General features: G+C 42.3%; 1 protein-coding gene across 1 annotated transcript; it reads right to left on the reverse strand.

The window, feature by feature from the left end:
- Positions 1-19061: 19061 nt before the first annotated feature.
- LOC136161710 (poly(rC)-binding protein 1-like) lies at positions 19062-20494 on the reverse strand. The gene has a single exon (XM_065926735.1). It carries the CDS (start codon positions 20476-20478, stop codon positions 19408-19410), a length of 1071 nt encoding a protein of 356 aa, XP_065782807.1. The 5' UTR covers positions 20479-20494; the 3' UTR covers positions 19062-19407.
- Between the last annotated feature and the right edge of the window lie 4095 nt (positions 20495-24589).

Consider the following 24589-nt stretch of genomic DNA (forward strand, 5'->3'; position numbering starts at 1 on the left):
AAGATTAAAATGGTCAGTGGTTGCCATGGGTTGCAAAGCAGGGGCTGTGAATATCGTGAGTTCAGGACCATGAAGTCTTCCTATGAAACTGTTGTAATGGACACAAGTTATTATACACTTTCCCAGACCCTAGAGTGAACACCCCTAGAGGAGAAATATAGGGTGAAACTAGAAACATTATTTCATGTCTTTCTAGATTCATCTCTGGTAACAAATGTAAACACTGGTGGGGAAATAAGTAGGAAGATTGTCCACGTATGGGAGAAATATATATATAGGAAATCTCTGTACCTTACTCTCAATTCTGCTCTGAAACTAAATCATCTAAGATATTGGTACTGGTGCATGTACAGTGATCATTTTTAGAATATATACTATTAGAAAAAAGGATATGCTCCTACCTTAGCTTTTCCATAGTCAATTATCCTGTAAAGATGTAAGAAAATAGGACTCTCCATAAAGAGCAGAGAACACACTGTAGCAAATGATTCATAAAGCCTGGAAATATAAACATGAAGCAGAGCGGCAACATTTTTCTGTTTTGGAAGTGAAGGTGAAGTCGCTCAGACCATGTCTGATTCCTTGGGACTCCATGAACTGTAGCCCACCAGGCTCCTCTGTCCATGGGATTTTTTTGGCAAGAATACTGGAGAGGGTTGCCATTTTCTTCTCCAGGGGATGATCTTTCTGACCCAGGGATCAAACTGGGGTCTCCCACATGCAGACAGATTCTCCTGTCTGAGCCACCACAGAATCTGTTTCATGTGTTAATTTATGGGTAAGTTCACTTATGACTTGTTTCCTTGGTTGGTCACCGGATAGATTTTAGGCCATCATTTTCAAATGCATCTTTCCCTGCACATACACACTGCTAATCCAACGTCCACTGCTGCCCCTGGTTTATTCTCAAAGAAAGATGTGATGGAAACACCTCCCAGATCCTGGTCTTGCAGTAGCAGAGCCCCCACCTGCAGAGAGGTGGTCACAGTGCAAATCGTGTTGTGAAATCTCTGTCCCCAGGTTACAGACGGGAGTAAGAAACAAACCAAAATTAAGGACTCAGGCCATCTTTCCTAGAATCCTGAGAGCAAAACCTTGCAGGAACCCAGGGCCCCCAGGTGATTCTCACCAAACACTCATCCCTCCCCTCCCCTCCCCCAAGGGCACAGGCACAGGCCACACCCATCCGAGAAAGAGCCCCTCCCCAGGAATCAGGCTGAGGTTCTTTGTTTCTAGAAGATCCGGCTCTCAACCCTCACTCAGGAGCTCTGGGGCAGGCAGAGCTGAGGGTTCAAGCTCAGGGCTCCTGGAAGCGGGTCTTCCTGCTGCATTGTTTCAAAGACCCTCAGAGGCAGAGTCAGGGAGCCCAGAAGTTGGGTCCCTTGTCTTGTTAGGGGAAGCACAGTGATTGAAACCGCCCACCCTGGCCAGGCACCATAGTAACCATTTGCATGAGCTGTTTTATGACAAGAGATCCTGATAAGGAATATGGAACTAATAAGCCACTGCCAACCGGAAGAGTTCGGGAAAGGGCAAAGGAGACATCGCGTGTCTGTCCACTTCCCAGAATCCCTCTTGCTAGCATCCATCTTGGCTGAGCGATGCGTGCGCCACCAGGAAAGACTCTGAATTAGAAAGATTGGCCAAAGACGACCCGGAAACTAATCCCATCACCACAAAACCTAAGACTGTGAGCCACGCGGCAAAGCAGTTCTCCTGGGTTCCCTTACCTGCTGCTCCCCCACCCGGGTGCCCTTTCCAATAAAGTCTCTTTCTTTGTCAGCACATGTGTCTCCTCGGACCATTCCTTTCCAAACGTTAGACAAGAGCCCAGTTTGGAGCCCTGGAAGGGGTCCCCCTTCCTGCAACAGGTCTGGGGCTTGGTCTCTCTAATGTGAAAAGAAAGAGAACTCTCCGGGTGGTCTGCAAAGAGAGTGGGGAAAGTGAGCGCCACACCCAGGCTGTGATCAGCATATCAGCTTAATCTTGATTACCCACCTAGCTGAGGGACAGAGGAAGCCAGAAAAGAGCTCAGAAAAGGGAGAGAGAAAGAAGACGTTCTCTTATTTTTCTTTGCAGCAGCTGAAGCTGAAAGAGCTGTGTGGATGCCTTTAAAGGTACTTTCTCAGCCTGTATGCGAGTTTGGGACATAATATTCCCAAAGAAGATGCAGAGCAGGAGGAAGAAGAGGAGGAAATGGCAGCTCCTCAGGTAAAAGTCCTGTCCCGGTTCTGGGGCTGTGTCTGCTTTTCCTCCTGAAAGGGCTGGGCTGAGAAGCTGCACACCTTTACACTCTGATTCTAGTGTTTCTCTCTGGCGGATTGTTGTCAATGACTTCTATTTCCTTTATTTCTTATAATGGTGAAGACCGGCTCTTAGCCTGCTTCTCCCTTGTGTCCCACAGCCTTTTCTTCATCCTATCCTTGCTTTCTGTAGACCATGATGAATTCTCAGGATGAATTAGTGACTTTCCTTTGTGAGAAATGAACACGGGGTTCACTGGTATCTGAGATTCCCATTGGAACGTGGTTCATGTTGGCATCCTAGGGAAGTGGGGATATGCCGTGATGAGTTTACATGTAGATGCAATTCAGTTCTGTAGAACAGGAGTTAAAAAAAAAATGCCCTTATAAAGAGAATGAACTCAGCAGTCCAGAATTTCTCAGAAAATCTTCAGAAATAAAAAAAGTACCAGAGGCCATCCTCTGTTGCAATAAGAGAAACTTCCTATGACATGTACTATTAGGTTACAGATCATGGGAGGTATATATGCACTGCAAATTGCATAAAACTGTTATTTTTCATAATAGATTGAGATCATGGTTTTCTTAATATTGCCAAAATGTCTGGCAGTGATAATACAATTTTCCATGTACTTCTTACTGAAAGGTCACGCTGATCGCAGGCAGGAAGGCGCCAGCCAGAAAATGCTGACAGGGAAGCTCTCTGCCAAAAGGTCTCAGATAAGCCCCAGGGACAGACATCCACCAATCAACAGCCCGTTCCCAGGCAGACTGATGGACGCGAAGGCGCCAAGATTCCGGCCAATCAAAAAAACCGACACGGGACCTAGAAGTCCAATCAGCACCCTGGTCCCGCCACTTCCGTATCCGCCGGGGGGTATATAGATGTCGCCACCCCTGCCCGCAGATTGCAGACCCCGCTTTCCCCACTACTCGCCCCTGGGAGCTCTGCCCGGGAGCGATTGCCCAATAAAGCCTTTTGATACTCCGGCGCCCTCTTTGTCTCGTCGCGGCGTTCTTACACTTACCCCATGGCCTCAGATGTTCACTGGTTCAGGTGCTCCTGGGAGAATCCCATGCTATGAAAAAAATTTTTTTTTCCCCTGCCTTCACAGAGGGGTATTGGAAAGAAAAAGTGAGGGATATGGGTAACTGCCACATTTAGTGGGGAAACTCTGTATCATCTTGGTTTCTCTTTGCTTTGAACGATGAATACTGTTGGCTAAGACAGATGCACAACTTGAGAATTGTGAATTAAGTTATATTTGGAGCAAAATGAACACAGGAACCCAGGAGACAGCACCTCAGACAACTCTGAGAGACTGCTCCAAGAGGCGGTGGGGGAAGGTGGGTGTATAAGATTCAGTGCAGCCAAGCGCTAACTTGATAAAAAGCATTTCTGCCAGTCATGAGGAACTGATGTCACCGTTGAGTGATTTGGTGCTTTTCTAGATATGAAGGGGCTTCCCTGATGACTCAGATGCTAAATGCGGGAGACCTGGGTTTGATCCATAGGTTCAGAAGATCCCCTGGAGGAGGGCATGGCAACCCACTCTGGTATTCTTGCCTGGAGAATCCCCATAAACAGAGGAGCCTGGTGGGCTACAGTCCATGGGGTCACAAAGTGTTGGATACAACTGAGTGACGAAGCCCAGCACACACAGATATGAAGAGATGCAAGGACTGGAATCCTGAAATCAGTTCCTGAAAATAGCTAACTCTCTTCAGACGAGTTCCACCAGGTTCCCTGGAGCACAGAGTGCTTGAATCCAACCTGAAGTCCCTCAGGGGAGGTTGAACATCAACAGTTTCAGCACCAGAAGGTTCATTCTTCACAGAGGCAGATGAAAAGCGTCCTTGTTGTTGTTGTTCAGTTGCTGCCAATGTTCTTGGCGAGTGCCAGTTTGTCGTTGACAATACTCACATGTGTTTACTAGAGATGCTGGGTTTTGGGAGTGGGGGCTTCCATCACTCAAGCCCAGGTCTGATCATTTCCAGTAAATCCATGCTCACATCACAGACAGTTTCATCCTCTTTCTGCATTTTCCAAAATGTTTACAAGAACCCTATTAGTGGTAATCTATGTTCAACTGTTCAGTTTTAAAATATAGCTAAATGGAAACAATACAGACTGTCAGAAAATTCAAAAATTCAGAACCAGAGCTCTGCTTTATTTTATATTGTTGTGTATGTCTGCACACTAGTCAGTTTTTAAAAATTAAAATAATATCATTCTTAAATGTTTATGTACATTTTTAGTCAGTTAAAAATGTTCCTGATTTCATTGCCATGACAATTTTTCTCTATTACTGAGTATATAGTCCCATTGTAGTATATCTCTAGATGCATAAACATGTTAACAAGATTACATCAATTTTTTTCTTGTTCTTCTTTATTAAGATCCCCTGGAGAAGGGAATGGCTACCCATTCCAGTATTCTTGCCTGGGGAATCCCATGGACAGAGGAGCCTGGCAGGCTATAGTCCTTGGGGTTGCAAAGAATAGGACACGACTGAGTGACTAACACTTTTCTTGCATTTAGTATTATTTAGGAATACAGAAATGTCGATAAACTTTCTGTACAGTTGTCTTTGTATATTTGTCCGTGTTTTATTAAAGTCTAGAGTCCATAAACTGATGTAAAGTTTCAGCTCTGTCATTTAAAGAATGTTTGTCAAAATACTTTCGAAAAGACACAACAGAAGCTAGAATTGATTTTAAATTATTTCTGTTGCACATTCAAGACTCTGAAAACCGGTCAGAAACATATATAGTAGATGCTAAATAGATAAACTGATTTTTTCCACGAAGGTTTGTATCCTATGAGAGCTATAAAATCTGTAGAACACTTAAAGATCAAAGTTAAGTATGAATTCTTTCCTTACTATTCTACTTCATAGCTGTTTAAAATGGTCATTCATGAAGGAGAATTTTCAACATTACTAGTTCGAATAAGCTTGTTAAAAATGTGGCTCATTCGGCCCACTCCAGAACGTTTGGAATGGAATGTGGTTTTTAAAAATATTTCCGGTTTTCTTTTTTGATAGTTTATCCTGTGTCACATAAGTACAGCACTCAAAAATAAATATGCCAATATTTATTTTATAGTCCTGATTATTTTATAATTCCTCTTCCAAGTCATAATAGTCCCTGTAGTAGTTCGTGGATCATTTCTCATCCTCTTTCCTTGGGGTTAAAAATACAGTGAAAATATGACTATGTAAAAGTTATATTCTGTGAAATAGCAGACACTCTCTTAAAGGAAAACCAGGTCGCTGAACTTGCTGTTTCCAACATGGGTCACATTAGGAAGACTTCCCACGGCAACTTGGCATCTATACTTTGTATTTCAGGGGCGGCTGACATTCCAGGATGTAGCCGTAGACTTCACTCAAGAGGAGTGGGAATGCCTGGACCTCAATCAGTGGGTATTGTGCACGGACATGATGTGAGAGAACTACAGGAACCTGGCCTCCTTGGGTGAGGATAACTGCCGTCCAGAATCCCTTTTCTGCCCACTGGGTTTTGATTCCTTTATTTCTAGACTCTCTTCTGAAATTTTCTGCTTCCCACAATAGTTTCAGATCTCTGCTTTCTAGGGGAAAATGGTTATCTGTGAGTTTAGAGAGACGAACTTCATGATGATTCATTATGCCTGTAAACGTCTTCTTCCTTGATGTACTCTGCCTGCTTCATTCTAGGCTAGCGGTAATTGTAAAAGTTCTCTGGTATTAAATAGTTGCACCCTCTCTTATTTTCACATTTACACACTTACTTTTGCCCTAGCAGCAGGTGGCCAAAATCTCAGGATTTGATTGTCATGTATTTGTTAGTGTTGTAGAGGTGTTTTGAATAAAGTATTTGGGGAAATCATTTTCTAGGCTGTATTAACATTCTCCCATGCATTCTCGTCTCACCTGAATACGTATAGGATTGGACACAGGTGAATCTCTAAGAACACAAATATTCCCTTCTCTGATGAACAAGACTTGTGGTCTCTGGGCTGAATCTGGTCACCTTTCTGGAGCAACTGAAAGACCCCAGGAGTATAAGAAGAGTGGAGACAGACGCCATCTTCCCAGGTAGGTGTGAGTGGGTGGAGATGATGAGTCAGATGAGAGGTCCAAGGAGCAGAGAGGAAGTTATCCTTCCCCAGGTGGTTTTGGAAGACTTGCTTCAATGGAAATGATTTTGGAAAACCTGGGTTTGTGTCCACTGCTGTCATAGAAATGTATCACTTGCCTATTCTGTCTCTTAAATCACTCAGAAATTCCTCTCCAGTGGTTACTTTTCTCCATCGTAGTGTGAACTAAAAGTCTTCTCTTGGCTTCTTACAAACTGCATTCATTAGTTGCTCTTGCATTTCTTGGGGATCCTAGGAAAACTGTGTCCATTTCTGAGTAACTGTATGACAGCCCTTTTAAAGTTTCTACTTCTAGACAACAATGTGTGAGTGAAATGGAAGAAAAACTGATAAACTTCAAGGAAAACTGGGGACGGGTTTTTGTTTTCTCATTTATGACTTCCTATCCACTGGGAGCTAGAGATAGGACCTTCTAAATAAATTTCAAATTCAAGTAATTTTTTCACTGCAGAAACCACAACCTGCCAAAAATCAAAGAATGCACATCTCAGGTTTACTCCAAAGTTTCTCTTTTCCTTATGTGAATTCATATTAAATATCTTACATGCACTTGGCCCCATTTTTTTTTTTTTTTAAATTTGGCCCCATTTAAAAATGCTAAGCTTCTTTAATATATTCAATTACCTCACAGAATTTTAAAAGAAATTGGCATAAAATCTTAGCATACTTTCCACACATATTATTAATGGTTGATTCAAACTATAAGAATTTCTAGATTATATAAAGGAAAAATGTTTTAAACTTCTAATTGGAATACAGCTGTTTTACAAGTTTGTACTACTTTATACCAAAAAGAATCAATTATACCTATCAGTCAGTTCATTCAGTCTCTCATTCGTGTCCCATTCTTTGCAAACCCATTGACTGCAGCACACCAGGCTTCTCTCTCCATCACCAACACCTCAAGCCTGGTCAAACTCATGTCCATCAAGTCCGTGATGCATACAACCATTCATCCTGTGTCATCTCCTTCTCCTCCTGCCCTCAGTTTTTCCCAGCATCAGGGTCTTATCCAATGAGTCAGTGCTTTGCATGAGGTGGCCTAATTATTGGAGCCTCAGCATTAAGTCCTTCCAATGAATGGTCAAGACTGATTTCCTTTAGGATATAGTGGTGTGATCTCCTTGCAGTCCAAGGGACTCAAGAGTCTTCTCCAACACCTTAGTTCAAAAACATCAGGTTTTCAGGACTTAGCTTTCTTTATGGTCCAAGTCACACTCATTCATGACTACTGGAAAAACCATACCTTTGACTAGACTAACATTTGTCAGCAAATTAATGTCTCTGCTTTTTAATATGCTGCCTAGGTTGCTCATAGTTTTCCTTGCAGGGAGCAAGCATCTTTTAATTTCATGGCTGCAGTCACAATCTGCAGTATTTTTGGAACCCCCCAAAATTAAGTCTGTCATCGTCTCCATTGTTTGCGCATCTATTGGCCATGAAGTTATGGGACTGGATGCCATGATCTTGGTTTTTTCAATCCTGAGCTGAGGCCAGGTTTTCATTTGCCTCTTTCAGTTTCTTCAAGGGACGCCTCAGTTTCTCTTTGCTTTCTGCCCTTTGGATGGTGTCGTCTCTATATCTGAGGTATTTGATATTTCTCTCTGCATCTTGATTCCAGCTTGTGCTTCTTCCAGTCCACCATTTAGCTTGATGAAATGTGAAAAATGAAAGTGAAAGTTGCTCTGTCATGTCTGACATTTTGCAGCCCACAGACTATACCAGCTATGGAATTCTCTAGGCCAGAATACTGGAGTAGGGAGCCTTTCCCTTCTCCAGGGAATCTTCCCAACCCAGGGATCAACCAAGGGCTCCTGCATGATGTACTCTGCATATAAATTAAATAAGCAGGGTGACAATAGACAGTCTTGACATAATGCTTTCCCAAATGGAACCAGTCCGTTTTTCCATGTCCAGTTCTAACTCTCATTTCTTGACCTGCATACAGATTTTTCAGGAGGTGGGTAAGGTGGTCTGGTATCCCCATCTCTTTAAGAATTTTCCAGAGTTTGTTGTGATCAACACGTTCTAAGGCATTGGCATAGTCAGCAAGGCCAAAGCAGATGTTTTTCTGGAACTCTCTTGCTTTTTCAGTGATCCAAAGAATGTTGACAATTTGTTCTCTGGTTCCTCTGGCTTTTCGAAATCCAGCTTGAATGTCTGTAAGTTCTCAGTTCACACTCTCCTGAAGCCTTGTTTGGAGAACTTTGAGCCTTACTTGGCTAGTTTTTGAAATGAGTGTGGTCATTTTAACATTTTTGGCATTCCCTTTCTTTGAGATTAGAATGAAAACTGAACTTTTCCAGTCCTGTGGCCACTGCTGAGTTTTCCAAATTTGCTGGCATATTGAGTACAGCACTTTCACAGCATCATCTTTAAGATTTCAAATAGCTCAGCTGTAATTCCATCACCTCCACTAGCTCTGCCTGTAGTGATGCTTCCTAGGCCCACTTAACTTTAGACGACAGGATGTGTGTGTCTAGGTGAGTGATCACACCATCCTGGTTATCACAGTCATTAGGATATTTTGTATAGCTCTTCCATGCATTCCTGACACCTTTTGTTAAGATCTTCTGCTTCTGTTCGGTCCATACCATTTCTGTCCTTTATTGTGCCCATCTCTGCATGAAATATTCCCCTGGTATCTTTAATTTTCTTGAAGAGATCTCTAGTCTTTCCCATTCTTTTGACTTCCTTCCCATTTAGGTCTGCACAGAGCAATGAGTAGAATTCACAGGGTTTCAAGTATATTTTCAAATGTCTCTCTTTCTTAACAACTAGTAGTTTGTTAAGTTTACCTGTAATCAGTTTCCGCAGATATTGTCCTATGTGTTTTCAGCATCTGATTAGTTCTCTGTCAATACCATTTATTATTTTCATATTGAAACATCTAATAGAACATTTTCAGAAACATGTGTGACAAGAAGTGGACGAAACAATTATTAGGCAGCTAGGATTTGTGAAAATGCTTGGTGTCTCCACTTAAGATGACTAAAAGCAAGAAGTAATCCTTAGTTTTCCTATCTCCTCTTCATTTAGTGGTTCTGTAGGTTCTTAGCCTGCTTCTCCCTGTGTCACACATTCCTTGGCCATCTCATTGTGTCCAGTTTTCTGCTTGTAGTCTCTGTTTTGAAGGCTACGGGCACCTCGTTAGTCATCCTTCTGGTGCCTGCACCTTGGTGTGTGAGATTGGTCCAGACGCTTGTGCTCTGCTCTGTGGTGGTTCAGGCTTCCTCCACAAGCATCCCCTTTATAGACGCCCTCCCTCACTCCCGTCCCCTCAGGATGTCTCCTCACAGCCAACCACAGGCCTCTGCCTGGGTCTGCTGTCCGAACCCCACATTTCAGCACCCAGCCCTTGTCTGCAGCGGTGGATGTGCCGCTCAGGCTGGGTGGGCAGGGCAGGGGTCAGGACCCCGTGTGCAGGTCTCACCATGTCCTGCTGCCACACGCGGGTTGCCATGTTCTCTCCCACAGAGAATGAGGCTCTCCTTCTGTCCAAACTGAGCTCCCCGACGAGGGGCTTCCCCAGATGTGGAGACTGCTCTCACTTTCATGTCCCCCCACGGTTGCAGGCCCCATCCCACTTCCTCTCCTCTTCCTTTTCCTTCTTCTTTCTCTTGTCCTACCTGGCTCAGCAGGAATGTATCTGTCCTTGTAGATTTCCAAGGGCCTCTGCTAGTGGCCAGCTGGGCTCTGTGAGAAATGTTCCATTTCTAATGTATTCTTGATGCCTTTGTGGAGAGAGTTCCTCTGGCACCTTGATCCTTTTGTGTCTATTTTATTTTTAAACTAGTGAAGGGTTCATCAATTTTCTGTAAATCTTTAGGGATGTTTAGTGAGAATAGTAGGCAGAATTAATTGTTATTTGGTATCTTCCAGCTATTTCTCCATAAGATACCAGAATTTGATGCCAAAGAAGCCAAGGATAGAAGATTCGTTTTCAAAAGCAAACCTCGAAATATATGAACGATTTCACCTCAGAAACTTTAACTTAACAAAACACTGGGAATATACAAGAGTATATGAAAGACAGAGAAGATGTTTATATGGACATAAAGAAATTGAGACAGTTACACATAATGCTAACAATAATGCAAAAAGAAAGTAGCAACATGAGTCAAATTGGGGAAGACACCCATTTCAGTCTTCAACATCTGCTGAGAAGTGTAAGTGTTTAAGAGAAGATTTACATCATCTTTTGAAACATACATGTTCTCTGAACAGAAACCTGAAATATTTGCAAAGTAATTTAGTCTCTATTGCAAATACTCATTCAAACAATTCTGAACGTTGGCCTCAAGTAGACTTATACTGAAGCATGTCTGAACAGTTAAATTTAAAAATGAGGGGCAAAACTCACAATGTACTCAATTTGAGGGATCCGTGAGTCAGAAGTCATTATTCTTGTAGCAAACGATATTTTCTCTCCATTCCATGATGTATAATGTTGATGATAATAGAAGAGATGTAATCCAGCCAGCGTTGCTCAGTACATATCCTGATATGGCTAATATAGAGCAACTTTCCATGTGTAATAAAATGAGTCAAGCCTTAAATAAGAGCTCCAGCCCCAACAATTACAAGGGTATTCATGATGGTATGAGAAGGTATTCAAGCAATGAAACTGGGTGTAAGGTTGAAGGAGACTTACACTTTATGAATCATCGGGGACCTGAATCTTCACACAGGGATTCTAAAAGTAGTAAATGTAGAACTACCCTTTATCAGATATCAGGTCTTTCTCTGAAGAAGAGTATTCATCCTGTAGAGAAGAATTATAATTGTAGTCAATACTGTACAGCTTCCAATCAGTCTTCAGAACTTGTTCAACAGCGGACTATTCAGAATCCACAGAAAGAATACAAGTGTCAGATAGGTGGGAAAGACTTTAGTAACTCGTCCAATCTAAGTAGACATAGGAAAGTTAGTACAGGAAGAAGACCTTTCAAATGTACACAGTGTGGCAAAGCGTTTATCTGTCACTCACTTCTCACTCAACATCAGATTACTCACACTGGAGAGAAATGTTATAAATGTACAGAATGTGCAAAGCCTCTATTTCCAGTTCAAATCTTAGTAAAGATCACCAAATTCATATGGGGGAGATGCATTATAAATGTATAGAAAGTGGCAAGACCTTTAGGAACAGTTCTGCTCTTACTAGACATCAGCGAATTCATACTGGGGGGAGACCATATAAATGTACAGAATGTGGCAAAGGCTTTAAGTGGAACTCAACTCTTACACATCATCCGTGAATTCATACTGCAGAGAAACGTTATAAATGTAAAGGATGTGACAAAGCCTTTATCTCTTGCTCACAGCTGACTCGACATCAGCGAATTCATACTGCAGAGAGATCTTAATCATTGTATGAGTGTGGTCAAGCCTTTACTTGGAGTTCAGCTTTAACTGCACATCATCAAATCCATACTGCTGCTGCTGCTGCTGCTAAGTCGCTTCAGTCATGTCTGACTCTGTGTAACCCCGTAGACGGCAGCCCACCCGGCTCCCCCGTCCCTGGAATTCTCCAGGCAAGAACACTGGAGTCGGTTGACATTTCCTTCTCCAATGCATGAAAGTGAAAATTGAAGTCGCTCAGACATGTCCGACTCTTAGCGACCCCATGGACTGCAGCCTACCAGGCTCCTCCATCCATGGGATTTTCCAGGCAAGAGTACTGGAGTGGGGTGCCATTGCCTTCTCCACAAATCCATACTAGGGGGAAACTATACACATGTACACAATGTGGCAAAGCCTTTAATCAGAAATCAGTTCTTACTACACAGCTGCAAGTTCATACTGGAGAGAAACCTTATAAATGTGCAGAATGTGACAAAGGCTTTAGTCACAGTGGCCATCCCTCTAAACAGCTGAGCGCAGACACTGGAGAGAAACCCTAGTAATGGAACAAGTGATGGAAGGGGTTTGTCCTAAACATACATCAGAAAACACGAGTGTTTAATACAAGAAACCTATGGAGATGATGTAACAAATATGTAGAAAGATATTTAATTAAAAATCAAATGTAAATAAACATAAGAGACTGCATATTAGAAAGTATTCCATCAATACTTCCTTTCTGAAGTTTCTCTGAAGGAGAATTACTGTAAGGAGTACTCCATAGTTAAAACTCACAGAAAATGGATATATTAGCATGGATCATGAGATGAAGAGTCATGGTTAGAAAGTTAGAATTATTAGCAATGTACGCTTGTTTATAATGATGTGATTTGAGATTATTTGAAATGAATGTAATACAATTCTCAGATAATCCATTTTATGCTTTGCTTCTAGTGTGATGCAAACATGGCTTTTTAATGGTTTATGCTTCTAAGATTAGCCTTTTTATATTGTGTTGCAACCATTTCTCTCTATTCTCCATTAGACGATGAAGGATACCAAAGTGTAAAATGGACAATGACCATCTAGTGGAGGTGTTTGTCATTGATGTGAAATATCCCTGGAGGTTGCCATGATGTAAGTGATCATGGAATCTTTCCATGTCTTAAAGTAAGACAGAAGTTGGTTATAAATTTTCAGTAGTTATATCATTTGATTTGTAAGAACACAATCACTTTTCACTACAATATTGATGGATCTTTATAATACAAACACAAGTCATGAATGTTACACAACAGTGCTTAAACAAAGACAGCTTCTGTGATAACCCAGAGATGTATTAGAATCCGTTCCTGGAAAAGCCACGTAATTAGTGTATATCATATTGCTAAGTGTTTCCTAGGCTTTGTTTTGTAAGCCATAAAAATCAGAACCCTCACATTATTATATCAGAAAAAAGAATATTTTCTCTGTACTTTTGATGTGTATTTATTTAATCATGTATCATACCATAGATTTATTTCAACTGTGTGAAATTAACACATGACTGTTAATAAAAGTGAATGGTTTATAATGTTCTGGTTGATTGTAATGAATGAAGTATAACCTAGCACCACCATTAAGCTCCCCCACCTTATTTAAGGTTGTAGTGAAGAGACCATAACAAACTGTTTGGTAGCACAGAGAGATGGCATATGTAGAAATTAGTTTACTTGCTGGTTTTATACCTCTCATAACCTCATATATTTGTCATCATTTCTGTGTTGCATCTCCTGTCCCATTTTGTAGCTACTCAGACATCGTGACTGTTCTCATAGCAAGGATCATACAGAGTATTGCTGAGAGTTTACATGATTTTTTCCATGCTGTTGCTGTCTCAGCATCTGTCTGGTGAGCAGGCAGCCTGTGGTTCCTTGAACTCACACCAGCCAGTCCTGTGAGCACCTGTACTAGAAGGCCACCTTCCTCGAGATCAGCAGTCTTACTGAATCCCAGGTTCAACGTCACAGGCCCTCCATTCAGTGACACCCTCACAAAGCTCACCAGAATGCTGCTTGTCTCGGTTTGAATGGAGAAATCCAACTCAGCCTAGGGAGTACAGAGCACTTCACCCAGGATCATGTATGAAGGCAGAACCCCAAGTACTGGTGCTTTTTCTGCGTGATTCTGGCTTTGACCGCTCTTAGAAATTCCTGACTTAAATCCTCCCCTACAGAGAGGTCTCAGGTGTGGTGCATGTGAGTAGTCATCCTCAGGGCTCCTGAATGTTGGATTGCAGGCAGAAACATCAGAACAAGCAGGGGATTTGCTGATGACTCCTTTCATGGCCCTACTGTAGACCTGCAGATTCATAACTTCTTAAAGTAGGGATCTGAACTCCAGGGGTTTGTATTCACTGAAATGGTTCAGAAAGACTCTTTAGCCAAGTGGTTTACATCTGATTTCCCATCTGGGTCACGTGACCAGTGTTAGGAGATGACCTCCCCACAGAGTTATCTGTTGGTCCTGTGGAGCATCAGTGTGGTGTGTAGGGAGGGGAGGCTCGGTTTAAGGATGTGACTTCTGGTCCACCTGTGAGCGCTGAGGCCTGGCTTCAGTCTGAAGAGACGTCACAGGGTTGGTCTCACTGGATTTGGACAGGGGAAGTCAGTCACCTCACATTGTCTGTGTGAGCAGGGTGTTAGGAGCTCTCTGTGGGGAGAGAATAATCAAGAAATAAGTTCACAGGCTGGTCTCCAAGTAGGAAGTGATTGTTCCTGAATCTCTTCCGAGACAGGCCAGGATAGGTCAGTCTTCTCAGCTCTTCAAGGTCCTTCTGTATGTAGGAGCAGTGGTTGCAGGTTAAAGAGGTGTGTTGATGCCCTCAAAGGTATTTTCTCAAAACTCAGAAATGCGTTTGCAGCATAACATCCCCAGAGAAGACAGAACAGGAAGAAGAAGAGGAAATGGCAGCTTCTCAGGTCAGTATCCTGTCCTGGGTCTGGGGCTGCATCTGCTTTTCCTCCTGAAATGCCTGGAAGGAGAATCTGCAAGCGTTTAGCTCTCTGCTCCGAATTTGTCTTCCCGGGCATTTCTATCATCATAATTTTCTCTATTTCCTCTTGTAATAGTGAAGACCAGCCCTTTCAACTACTTCCTTGTGTCCCAGAGCCTTTTCTCCACTGTCTGCATCCTCACTTTCTTTGGAGCATGATGAATTCTCAACGTGAATCCGCAACTTTCAACTGTTGAAAATATTCTTTTTGCGAGAGATCAGCATGGGGAGTCACTCCTATCCTCACTCCCACTGGGATGTGGTTTGGTGTTGGGATTTTAGGGACGTTTGGAAATGTAGTGATGACTTAGCACCTGGATGCAATATAGATATTTAAAACAGAGTCTGAAAGTGCCATGATACATAGAGCCAACTCTCTTCTGTCCACGGGATTTTCCAGGCAAGAATTCTGCAGTGGCTTGCCATTTCTTCCTCCAGGGGTTCTCTCATCCCCGACATCGGACGTGCGTCTCCAGCATTGGCAGGCAGATTCTTTACCACTGAGTCAGATGGGAAGCCCAGTGTCTCAACTCAGTGGTCCAGAGTTTTTCAGAAAATGTTCAGAAATAAAAAGAAAACTAGAAGATGCTGTCGTTTGCATTACTAAGACTTCCTAATTCAAATGCATTATTAGGATACTAAACAGGGGTGTATATGTGAAATGAAATTTGCATAAAATTGACATTTTTAAATGTTAGATTCAAGTTATAATTTCCTTGTTAATTCTAAAATGCCCAGGCAGTGATAATGCATCTTTCATGTGATCCATTTACACCATGACATCTGATGCCCCCTGGTTCTGGAGATTTCTCTCTGACATCATGAGGCTATGAAGTTCATACTTCTTTCCTCTCTCTTTAAATGAGGTTGTGGAAAAAAGGAATAAGGAATGTGTGGAAACACTCATATTAATGGAAAAACTCCCCATCTTCTTGATTTCTCCTTGCTTTAGAGAATGAACACTCACCTGTGTTGATTATAGATACCAGGTTTTGGGAGTGGCGATTTTCATTATTCAAGCCCAGGTGTGATGTTTCCAGTACACGCCACGCGCATATCACAGACACAGTCTTCTGACCACATTTTTGTATTTTTTCAAAATATTTGATTCTGGTGGTTTAGTCGTTAGTCATGTCTGCCTGTTGCGATTCCATGGACTGCAGCCCACCGGCTCCTCTGTCCATGGAATTTGCCAGGCAAGAATACTGGACTGAATAGACATTTCCTTCTCCATCAAAATATTTACAACAATCATATTGGTGCTAATCTCTTTTCAACTGTGGCAAAACATACAGCTCAACAGAAATGATAGTTTTTCAATAAAGAAAAGTGTCAGAACCAAAAGCTCTAACTTACCTTATACTGCTGTGTATGTTTGCATGCTAAAGGTATTTAAAATATACAAAGAATATCATTCACAAGTATATGTGTGTATTTTAATCCATTAAAAATAATCTTCATTTCTTTAATTGACATGAATAGATTTACTTTAATACTCTCAGTAAGTATATTTTAATGTATGTCTGTGTGCATGAAATGTTGAAGTTATTTTTTCTTGCTTTAGTATTCTCCCCAGTGATATAGTTCTTTTTAAAAACTACACTTATTTATTTCTTTGGCTTGGTTGTGTCTTACTTGTAGCATGGATGATCTTGGAGCCAGCTGGGAGATTTTACTGCAGCAGCAAATTTTAGTTGTGGAATGTAGGATCTAATTCTCTAACCAGGGATTGAACCCAGCTCCCTGCATTGGTGATTCTGAAAGCTGGAATTTAAGGATTGTGGAGCAATCCAAGGGAGAGGACTTAGTTCTTGGACCACCAGGGAAAACACTATAGTTTGGACAGTTGCCTGGCATCACCGACTCAATGGGAAAAGTTTGAGCAAGCTCTGGGAGATGACGAAGGACAGGGAGCCCTGGCGTGCTGCAATCCATAGGGTTGCAAAAGGTTAGACACTACTGAGCGACTGAGCAATAACAAGTCACATCTGTACATGACTACTGGAAAAACCATAGCTATATTTGCTGAAAATAAAATGTCATATGGTAAACATCATAATTTCTGTAGCATTTTCAGATGGGCTTCTTTCTCCTAGTGATATGCATACAATGACTGCATATGTGTTTTATGACTTGAAAGTTTAATATCAAAGAAACCAACAACCCACTCAATAAATGGACAGAAGTCCTAATCCTCCAAAAGGAACATTTACATGGGGAAAGGCCACATGCAATATGCTCAACATCACTAACAACTAGAGAAATGCAAATCAAAACAATAATGAAGGAGAACAAGGTGTCGAAGGAGTAGGTGGACGTGGAATATATCTCTCTCCACGGATACATCAGGAATACACCTTCAGACACAGAAGTGCATGCAGAACTCCAGCTGAGAGTGGACAGGAGTACCTGACGAGTGAAAAAGAATATACAGAACCACACAAAACTCGACAAGATCAAGGAACTAGGGGGAAAACAGGAGTGTTCGTAGGACTGGACCTGCCCTTAGTGGGTGGGGGAACTGAAGCAGGGGTCTGCTCCCCACAATGGGGTAGTTGTCTGAGTCAGAGGAGAAACAGTTAAGGCTGAGAGTGAAACAGGTGATCTGTGGCAGCCTAAAGGTAACAAGAATCAGACAGTCCTTGATGCAGCCATGCGTGCCTCAGACAGGGATGCAGGTGCCCTGGAAGGTGCAGCGGCTGGGAGCTGGAGTTTATGGATTGTAGAGCAATCCCAGAGCGAGGACTGCTATTTACTGCGGAGAGAGGGATCCAGGAGACGTGAGGGGGGAGACTGTGGTGGGACATTCCTATAGAGGAAAGTCAGCCAGCCATGGAAGCAAGGCGGTAGCTGCTGAGTCAGGCACACATAAGAGGTGGAGCTATCACCATAGCCTCTCTCTCCCCACACACCGGCATCCGCAGCTGAACAATAGAGAATCTGGCCCATCAATCGCGTCTGACCTCTGAACTACAGAGTAAGACTCCACCCAGGGGGCCCCTTTCAGTGCCTGACACGCTATCTACAGAGTAAGACCCCACCCAGGGGGCCCCTTTCAGTGCCTCACACGGTATCTACAGAGTAAGACCCCAGCCAGGGCGGCCCCTCCATGGGCTTGACCCACTGAAGAACAGAGAAGGACCCCAGACAATGGAGCCCTCTAAGTGTCTGAATAGGCAGAGCTATGGGGAAAGACTGACCAGAGAGGCCTGCTGATCGCCAGCTACAAGAGCCTCAAAAAAAGACTGTGATAGGGCCTTGACTCCTGCGGCGGAGGCAGTCCGTGTCCCTCCACACTTGGCGTCACCAGGGTCCCTGCAAGCCAAGCAGCTGCGCCTCCTTCACACTCAACTCTCACTGGGGCAGAGCTGCCACAGGCCAAAATAAAGTGTCCATGCACAACAGGGTCATTTTGTCCTGTCCAACTCTTTGTGACCCTATAGACTGTGTCCTGCCAGGCTTTTCTGTCAGGGGGTTCTCCAGGCAAGAATACTGGTGTGTCTTGGCCAAACCTGGTTGCCACACCCTTCTAGAGTACTGCATTTCCTGCTGCTCCAGCCACCAACTCCCCTGAGTACCTGGTGCTGCCAGAACCCCTGAGAACCAAGCAGCTGCAGCACCTCCACAGCTGGCCCTCACCGGGGCAAACCCAAGTCCTCCAGGGCAGCCTCAGGAGCAAACTCCAGTGGATGACCCACAGGCAGAGGTGATAAAAAAGAAAGCACAGTTGAAACCTAGCGGGTAGTGTGGCTAAGGAAGACCTAAAACTTTCCCACCACCTGTACAAGCTGTGGGTTAAATCCACATGATCAACTAGGCTGATCAACCTTGCCCATGCAATATATAAAAGGACATTGAGAGCATCCACTAAAGAAAATGCAATAGTTCTGATAGCTATGGACCTTCAAGGCAAGAACACACAAGAGTAGGACAAGTTTCGAATCTGAGCAGATCCCACATCTGGTACAGAGATCAGCATAGTGTGGGAGAGCATCCTAGGGATGGATGCTCCTATGGAGGTGAGGTCGACTGGGACTCCCAGAGAGGGAAAGGACACTGACAGCAGTGACTCAAGAAAAATATTTATGATTCTTATGTTTTGACTTCTTCTGTAGATTCTTTTGGAATTTTTTTCTATCCTCCCCCCCCCCCAATCTGTTGTAGTTGTCAACTTCATTGGCATTGTGAAATCTTATTAAGCTTTTTAGTTTTTTTTTTTTTTTCCAGTCACATTTTTTATTCTTTTTTTTTTTTTTTTAAGATATCAGTTCCCAGCTTTTTCAAATATGAAGCATTTTTTAACCAATCCATTTTTTAATTCTTAAATTCTTGACATTACAGAACTAAACTGAAATTTATTAACATTCCACTCTTACATTTCTTATCGACAAACAGAAATAAAATTCATGAGCCAAAAACCCAAAACAAAACTAAAAACAGGGAAAAGCTTATAAAACTAAATATGGATCCCAGCATTAACAGCTGAACAGAGAATGTGATTTTAAATTCTTAGCGGATGATAAAGTTGTGGAGAAACTAAACACTTACAAATTATTTAAAACCTGGAATCACTGACCAGAAATTACACAGTTGGATCATGGGAAAACAGCAGAAAGTGTTATGAGAGAACCTACACTCTTCTAGCTGCACCCCATGCCCTTCTCAGAAGAAAGCCTGGCATTGATTAGATATTGGGCCAGACTAATACTGGCAGCAGAACCAGTGATAGTAACCTGCCTACCAGAAGAGCCTTCCACTGGGTTGGCAATTTTGATCTGGGCCCCGGACATCTGGCGGATCTCATTAATGTTGGCGCCTTGGTGCCTGATTATGCAGCCAATTATGTTATTTGGAATGGTGAGTTCATGGGTGGTTTGAGTAGATGCATCCAAACTTGCCCAATAGCCTTTCACCTCTGGAGAGCTGGAGTCAATTCCGGCGAATCCAGTCCCGCCGTGCATCATGGCAACGTGAGGCTGTTGTCTTGCCACCTGGTTCAGCTTGGCCAGATCGAGCGGAGAAATGGTGTGTTGTCCTTGAATCGAGTAGGCATCTAGAGGTGGTCCCTCCAGGTCATGGGTGGCATGGGGGTAGCCCGCAGTGTCGCTGCACCGATCTTGGCCGCCAGCGCAGATGACCGGAGAGCTGGCCGGCATGGGCTGGTACGGAATGGTCATGACTCTCCCTTGCGGAGACTGGGAGAGCGTCTCCAGCATGACCAGGCAGATCTGCTTGACACACTCGGTGACAGACTGCGGCACGCCAGCAATGGTGATGGCCCGCTCGGTGGAGTTGGGCAGCATATCCCCCGCCACCTGGACCTGGGCCCCGGTACTCTCGCGGATCTCTTTGATCTTACACCCGCCTTTCCCAATCAGGGAGCCGCACTGGGTGGCCGGCACCACCAGCCTCAGGGTGACCGGGGGCCTGCTGGCCGCCGTGCTGTTGGTCATGGAGCTGTTGATATCTTCTTCCAGCTTGTCGATGATCATAGCGAAGGCCTTAAAGATGGCATTGGTGGGGCCGGTCAGAGTGATGATTCTCTCCAGGCAATTCCCCTCCGAGATGTTGATCCGCGAGCCACTCTCCTCGCGGATCCTCTTAACCGACTCCCCTTTCTTCCCAATGATGCTTCCTACTTCTTTTCCGTGCATAAGCAGCCGAATGGTGAGAGTCACATTTAGTCCACTTTCAGTCACACCGGCATCCATGGCGAGCGGCGGGCGGCGTTCGGGGGAGTTGGGCTCATTACGTGGTCAAGTCTTTGGTGGCTCACATTTTTTATTCTTATAAACCTATGCCTCTACATTGTACTTTAGCAGTTCTGTGGAATTTTACTTTTTTTCTCCTCTCTCTCTCTTTTTAATCTTAATTTTTTAATTATGATTTTTTCTACATTTATTTACTTATTTGCTTTTCCTACTATTCTTTCCAACTTAGAGTTAATCCTTAATATATATAAATCTTTATCTACCTCTATTTAGCTTTGCATATCTATTCTTTCTTCTCTTTCTTTCCTTTCGTATCAACATATTTGTTAGTTTTGTTTTCATTTCTTTCTTCCCCCCTTGGTACCTTGCTTCAGTTTTCATTTCCAGTTTGTGCTTTAGTTAATTTTGTTCTTAACTGGTCAATTTTTTTTCCTTTGTTGGCTGAGTCAATCTACTGTACTTTATTTTTGTTGGGCTGTTTTGACTTTGCCCCTGGGTGTATATGCATATGTATATATTCCATTTTTGTAATTATTATTTGCCTGACTTTGTAGCTGCCATTTGCCTGCAGTTCATCTTGGGTGTGTTGTCTTGGGGTATTGGTTTTAGTCTCAATTAATGTCATGACAAATCACTTGTGGAATCTTCCTTCCTGACCAGAAATCTAGCCCTGAATGTTTGGAATGGAAGCACTGACTCCAGGAACCTAGACTACCAGAGAACTAACCCTAGGGAGTAGCAAATAGTGAGAACTCACACAAAGGAAACCACTTGAATACAAGACCCAACATCCAGTAACACCCTGTGCAGGACACCTCATCCAAGCAACAAACAAAACACAAATACAAGCCAAATCACCAGCAGACAGGATTACCACCTCATTCCCTGTGCCGATCAGAGGGAAACAACAAACACACAGAAACTCAGCACAACTCTCACCCTATAAGAAGCTTACACAAACCACTGGACAAACCTTAGCAGGGCAGAAACCAAAAGGAAGAAAGAACTCAACCTTGAACCCTGAGAAAAGAAGACCTCAAAATACAGTAAGTTAAAATTAAAAAATAATGAAAAGCCAGAGAAATAAGACACAAAGGAAGGAATGAACTAGAAACACAGAAGACCAAATAAATGAAGAGGAAATAGGCAATCGACCTGAAAAAGAATTTAGAATAATGAGAGTAAAGATAATGAAAAACCTTGAAAGCAAAACAGAGAAAAAGAAGAATCAGTTAGCAAACACTTAGAGGAATTCAAATGCTGGGCTGGAAGAAGCACAAGGTGAAATCAAGATTGCCGGGAGAAATATCAATAACGTCAGATATGCAGATGACACCACCTTTATGGCAGAAAGTGAAGAGGACCTAAAAAGCCTCTTGATGAAAGTGAAAGAGGGGAGTGAAAAAGTTGGCTTAAAGCTTAACATTCAGAAAACTAAGATCATGGCATCTACTCCCATCACCTCATGGGAAATAGATGGGGAGACAGTGGAAACGGTCAGATTTTATTTTTTTTGGGGGGGGGGGCCAAAATCAGTGGAGATGGTGACTGCAGTCATGAAATTAAAAGATGCTTACTCCTTTGAAGGAAAGTTATGACCAAACTAGACAGCATATGAAAAAGCAGAGACATTACTTTGCCAACAAAGGTTTATCTGGTCAAAGCTATGGTTTTACCTGTGGTCATGTATGGATGTGAGAGTTGGACTGTGAAGAAATCTGAGAGCCAAAAAATTGATGCTTTTGAACTGTGGTGTTGGAGAAGACGTTTGAGAGTCCCTTGGACTGCAAGGACATCCAAACAGTCCATCCTAAAGGAGATCAGCCCTGGGTGTTCATTTGAAGGCCTGATGTAGAAGCTGAAACTCCAGTACTTTGGCCACCTCATGCAAAGAGTTGACTCATTGGAAAAGACCCTGATGCTGAGAGGGATCAGGGTCAGGAGGACAAGGGGACGACAGAGGATGAGATGACTGGATAGCATCACCAACTCAATGGGCATGAGTTTGTGTAAACTCTGGGAGTTGGTGATGGACAGGGAGGCTTGGCATGCTGCAATTCATAAGGTCGCAAAAAGGTGGACACAACTGAGCGACTGAACTGAAGTGAGAAGAATTAAAGAATAAACACAAAGAGACAACACAATTACTGAAATTAAAAATACTCTAGAAGAAATCAATAGCAGAATATGTGAAGCAGAAAAATGAATCAGTGAGCTGGAAGATAAAACAGTTCTATTTTATCATCAGAAATAGCTTCTGAAGAGCAGAATAAAGTAAAAAGAATGAAAAGAACTGAGAATAGTCTCAGAGACCTCTGGGAGAATATCAAACACACTGATATTTGATTTATAGGGGCCCTAGAAGAAGAAGAGAAAAGGAAAGGGTAGAGAAATTTTTTGAAGAGATTATAGTTAAAAATTTCCTACATAGAAAAGAAATAGTCAACAAAGTCCAAGAGACACAAAGAGTCCCACACAGGAGAAATCAAAGTTAAACACACCAACACATACTAATCAAACTAACAAAGACTAAACACAGAGAAGGAATATTAAAAGCAGCAAGGGAAAAGCAATAAGCAACATACAAGGGAAAACCCCACACATGTAACAGCTGATCTTTCCGCAGAAACTCTGCAAGGTAGAAGGGAATTGCAGGATATACTTAAATCACTGAAATGGAAAAATGTGCAACCAAGATTACTGTACCCAGAAGGATCTCATTCAAAATTGATGGAGAAATAAAAAGGTTTTCAGACAAGCAAAAGTTAAGAGAATCCAGTACCAGCAAACCAGCTTTTCAACAAATGTTAAAGGGACTTGTATAGTCAAGAAATACAAGGGAAGAAAAGAGATCTACAAATTCAAGACCAAACAATTAAGAAAATGGCAATAGGAACATATATATCAATAATTACTTTAAATGTAAATGGATTAAATGCTCCATCTGAAAGACACAGACTGGCCGAATGGATGCACATTCAAGACCCATGTATATGCTGTCGACAAGAAACCCACTTCAAAGCTGAAGACACATATGTACCGAAATTGAGAGAATGGAAAAATATATTCCATGCAAATGGGAAGCAAAAGAAAGCTGGAGTAGCAATCTTCATATTAGACAAAATAGACCTTAAAATAAAGAATATTGCAAGAGATAAGGAAGGACACTACATAATGATCAAGGGATCATTCCAAGAGGAAGACATAACAATTGTAAATATCTATGTACACACATAGGAACACCTCAATACATAAGACAAACCCTAACAGACATAAAAGGAGACATTGGCAGTAACACAATAAAAATAGGAGACTTTAACACTCCCATCACACCAATGGACAGATCATCAAAACAGAAAATAAGAAAACACAAGTCTTAAATGATATATTAGATGAGATGAATCTCATGGATATCTTTAGGACATTCCATCCAAATACAGAGGAAGACACCTTCTTCTCAAGTGCACATGTAACATACTCCAGGACAGACCAAATCTTGGGTCACAAATCAACGCTCAGTAAATTGAAGAAAATTGAAATTGTATCAAGCATCTTCTCCAACCACAACACTACGAGACTAGATATCAATTTCAAGAAAAAAAAAAAAAAACTGTAAAAAACACAAACACAAGGAGATTAAACAACACATTTCTAAATAACCAACGGGTCGCTGAAGAAATCAAAAGTGAAATAAAAAAATTTCTAGAAACAAATGATAATGAAAACATGACAACTCAAAACCTATGGAATGCAGCAAAAGGATTTGTAAGAGGGAAGCTTATAGCAATACAATCCTACCTCAAGAAACAAGAAAAACTTCGAATAGACAACCTAAACTGACACCTAGAATAACTGGAAAATGAAGAACAAAAACCCCCTAGAATTACTAGAAGGAAATAAACAATAAACATCTGAGCAGAAGTAAATGAAAAAGAAATGAAAGAAACAATAGTAAAGATTAATACTACTAAAAGCAGGTTCTTGGAGAAGATAAACAAAATTGACAAACCTTTAGCCAGACTCATCAAGAAAAAGAGAAAGTGAAAGTGAAGTCGCTTAGTGGTGTCCGACTCTTTGCGACCCCATGGACTGTAGCCTACCACGTTCCTCC

This window comes from Muntiacus reevesi, chromosome 2 (genome assembly GCF_963930625.1).
Source record: "Muntiacus reevesi chromosome 2, mMunRee1.1, whole genome shotgun sequence".
Lineage (NCBI taxonomy): Eukaryota > Metazoa > Chordata > Mammalia > Artiodactyla > Cervidae > Muntiacus > Muntiacus reevesi.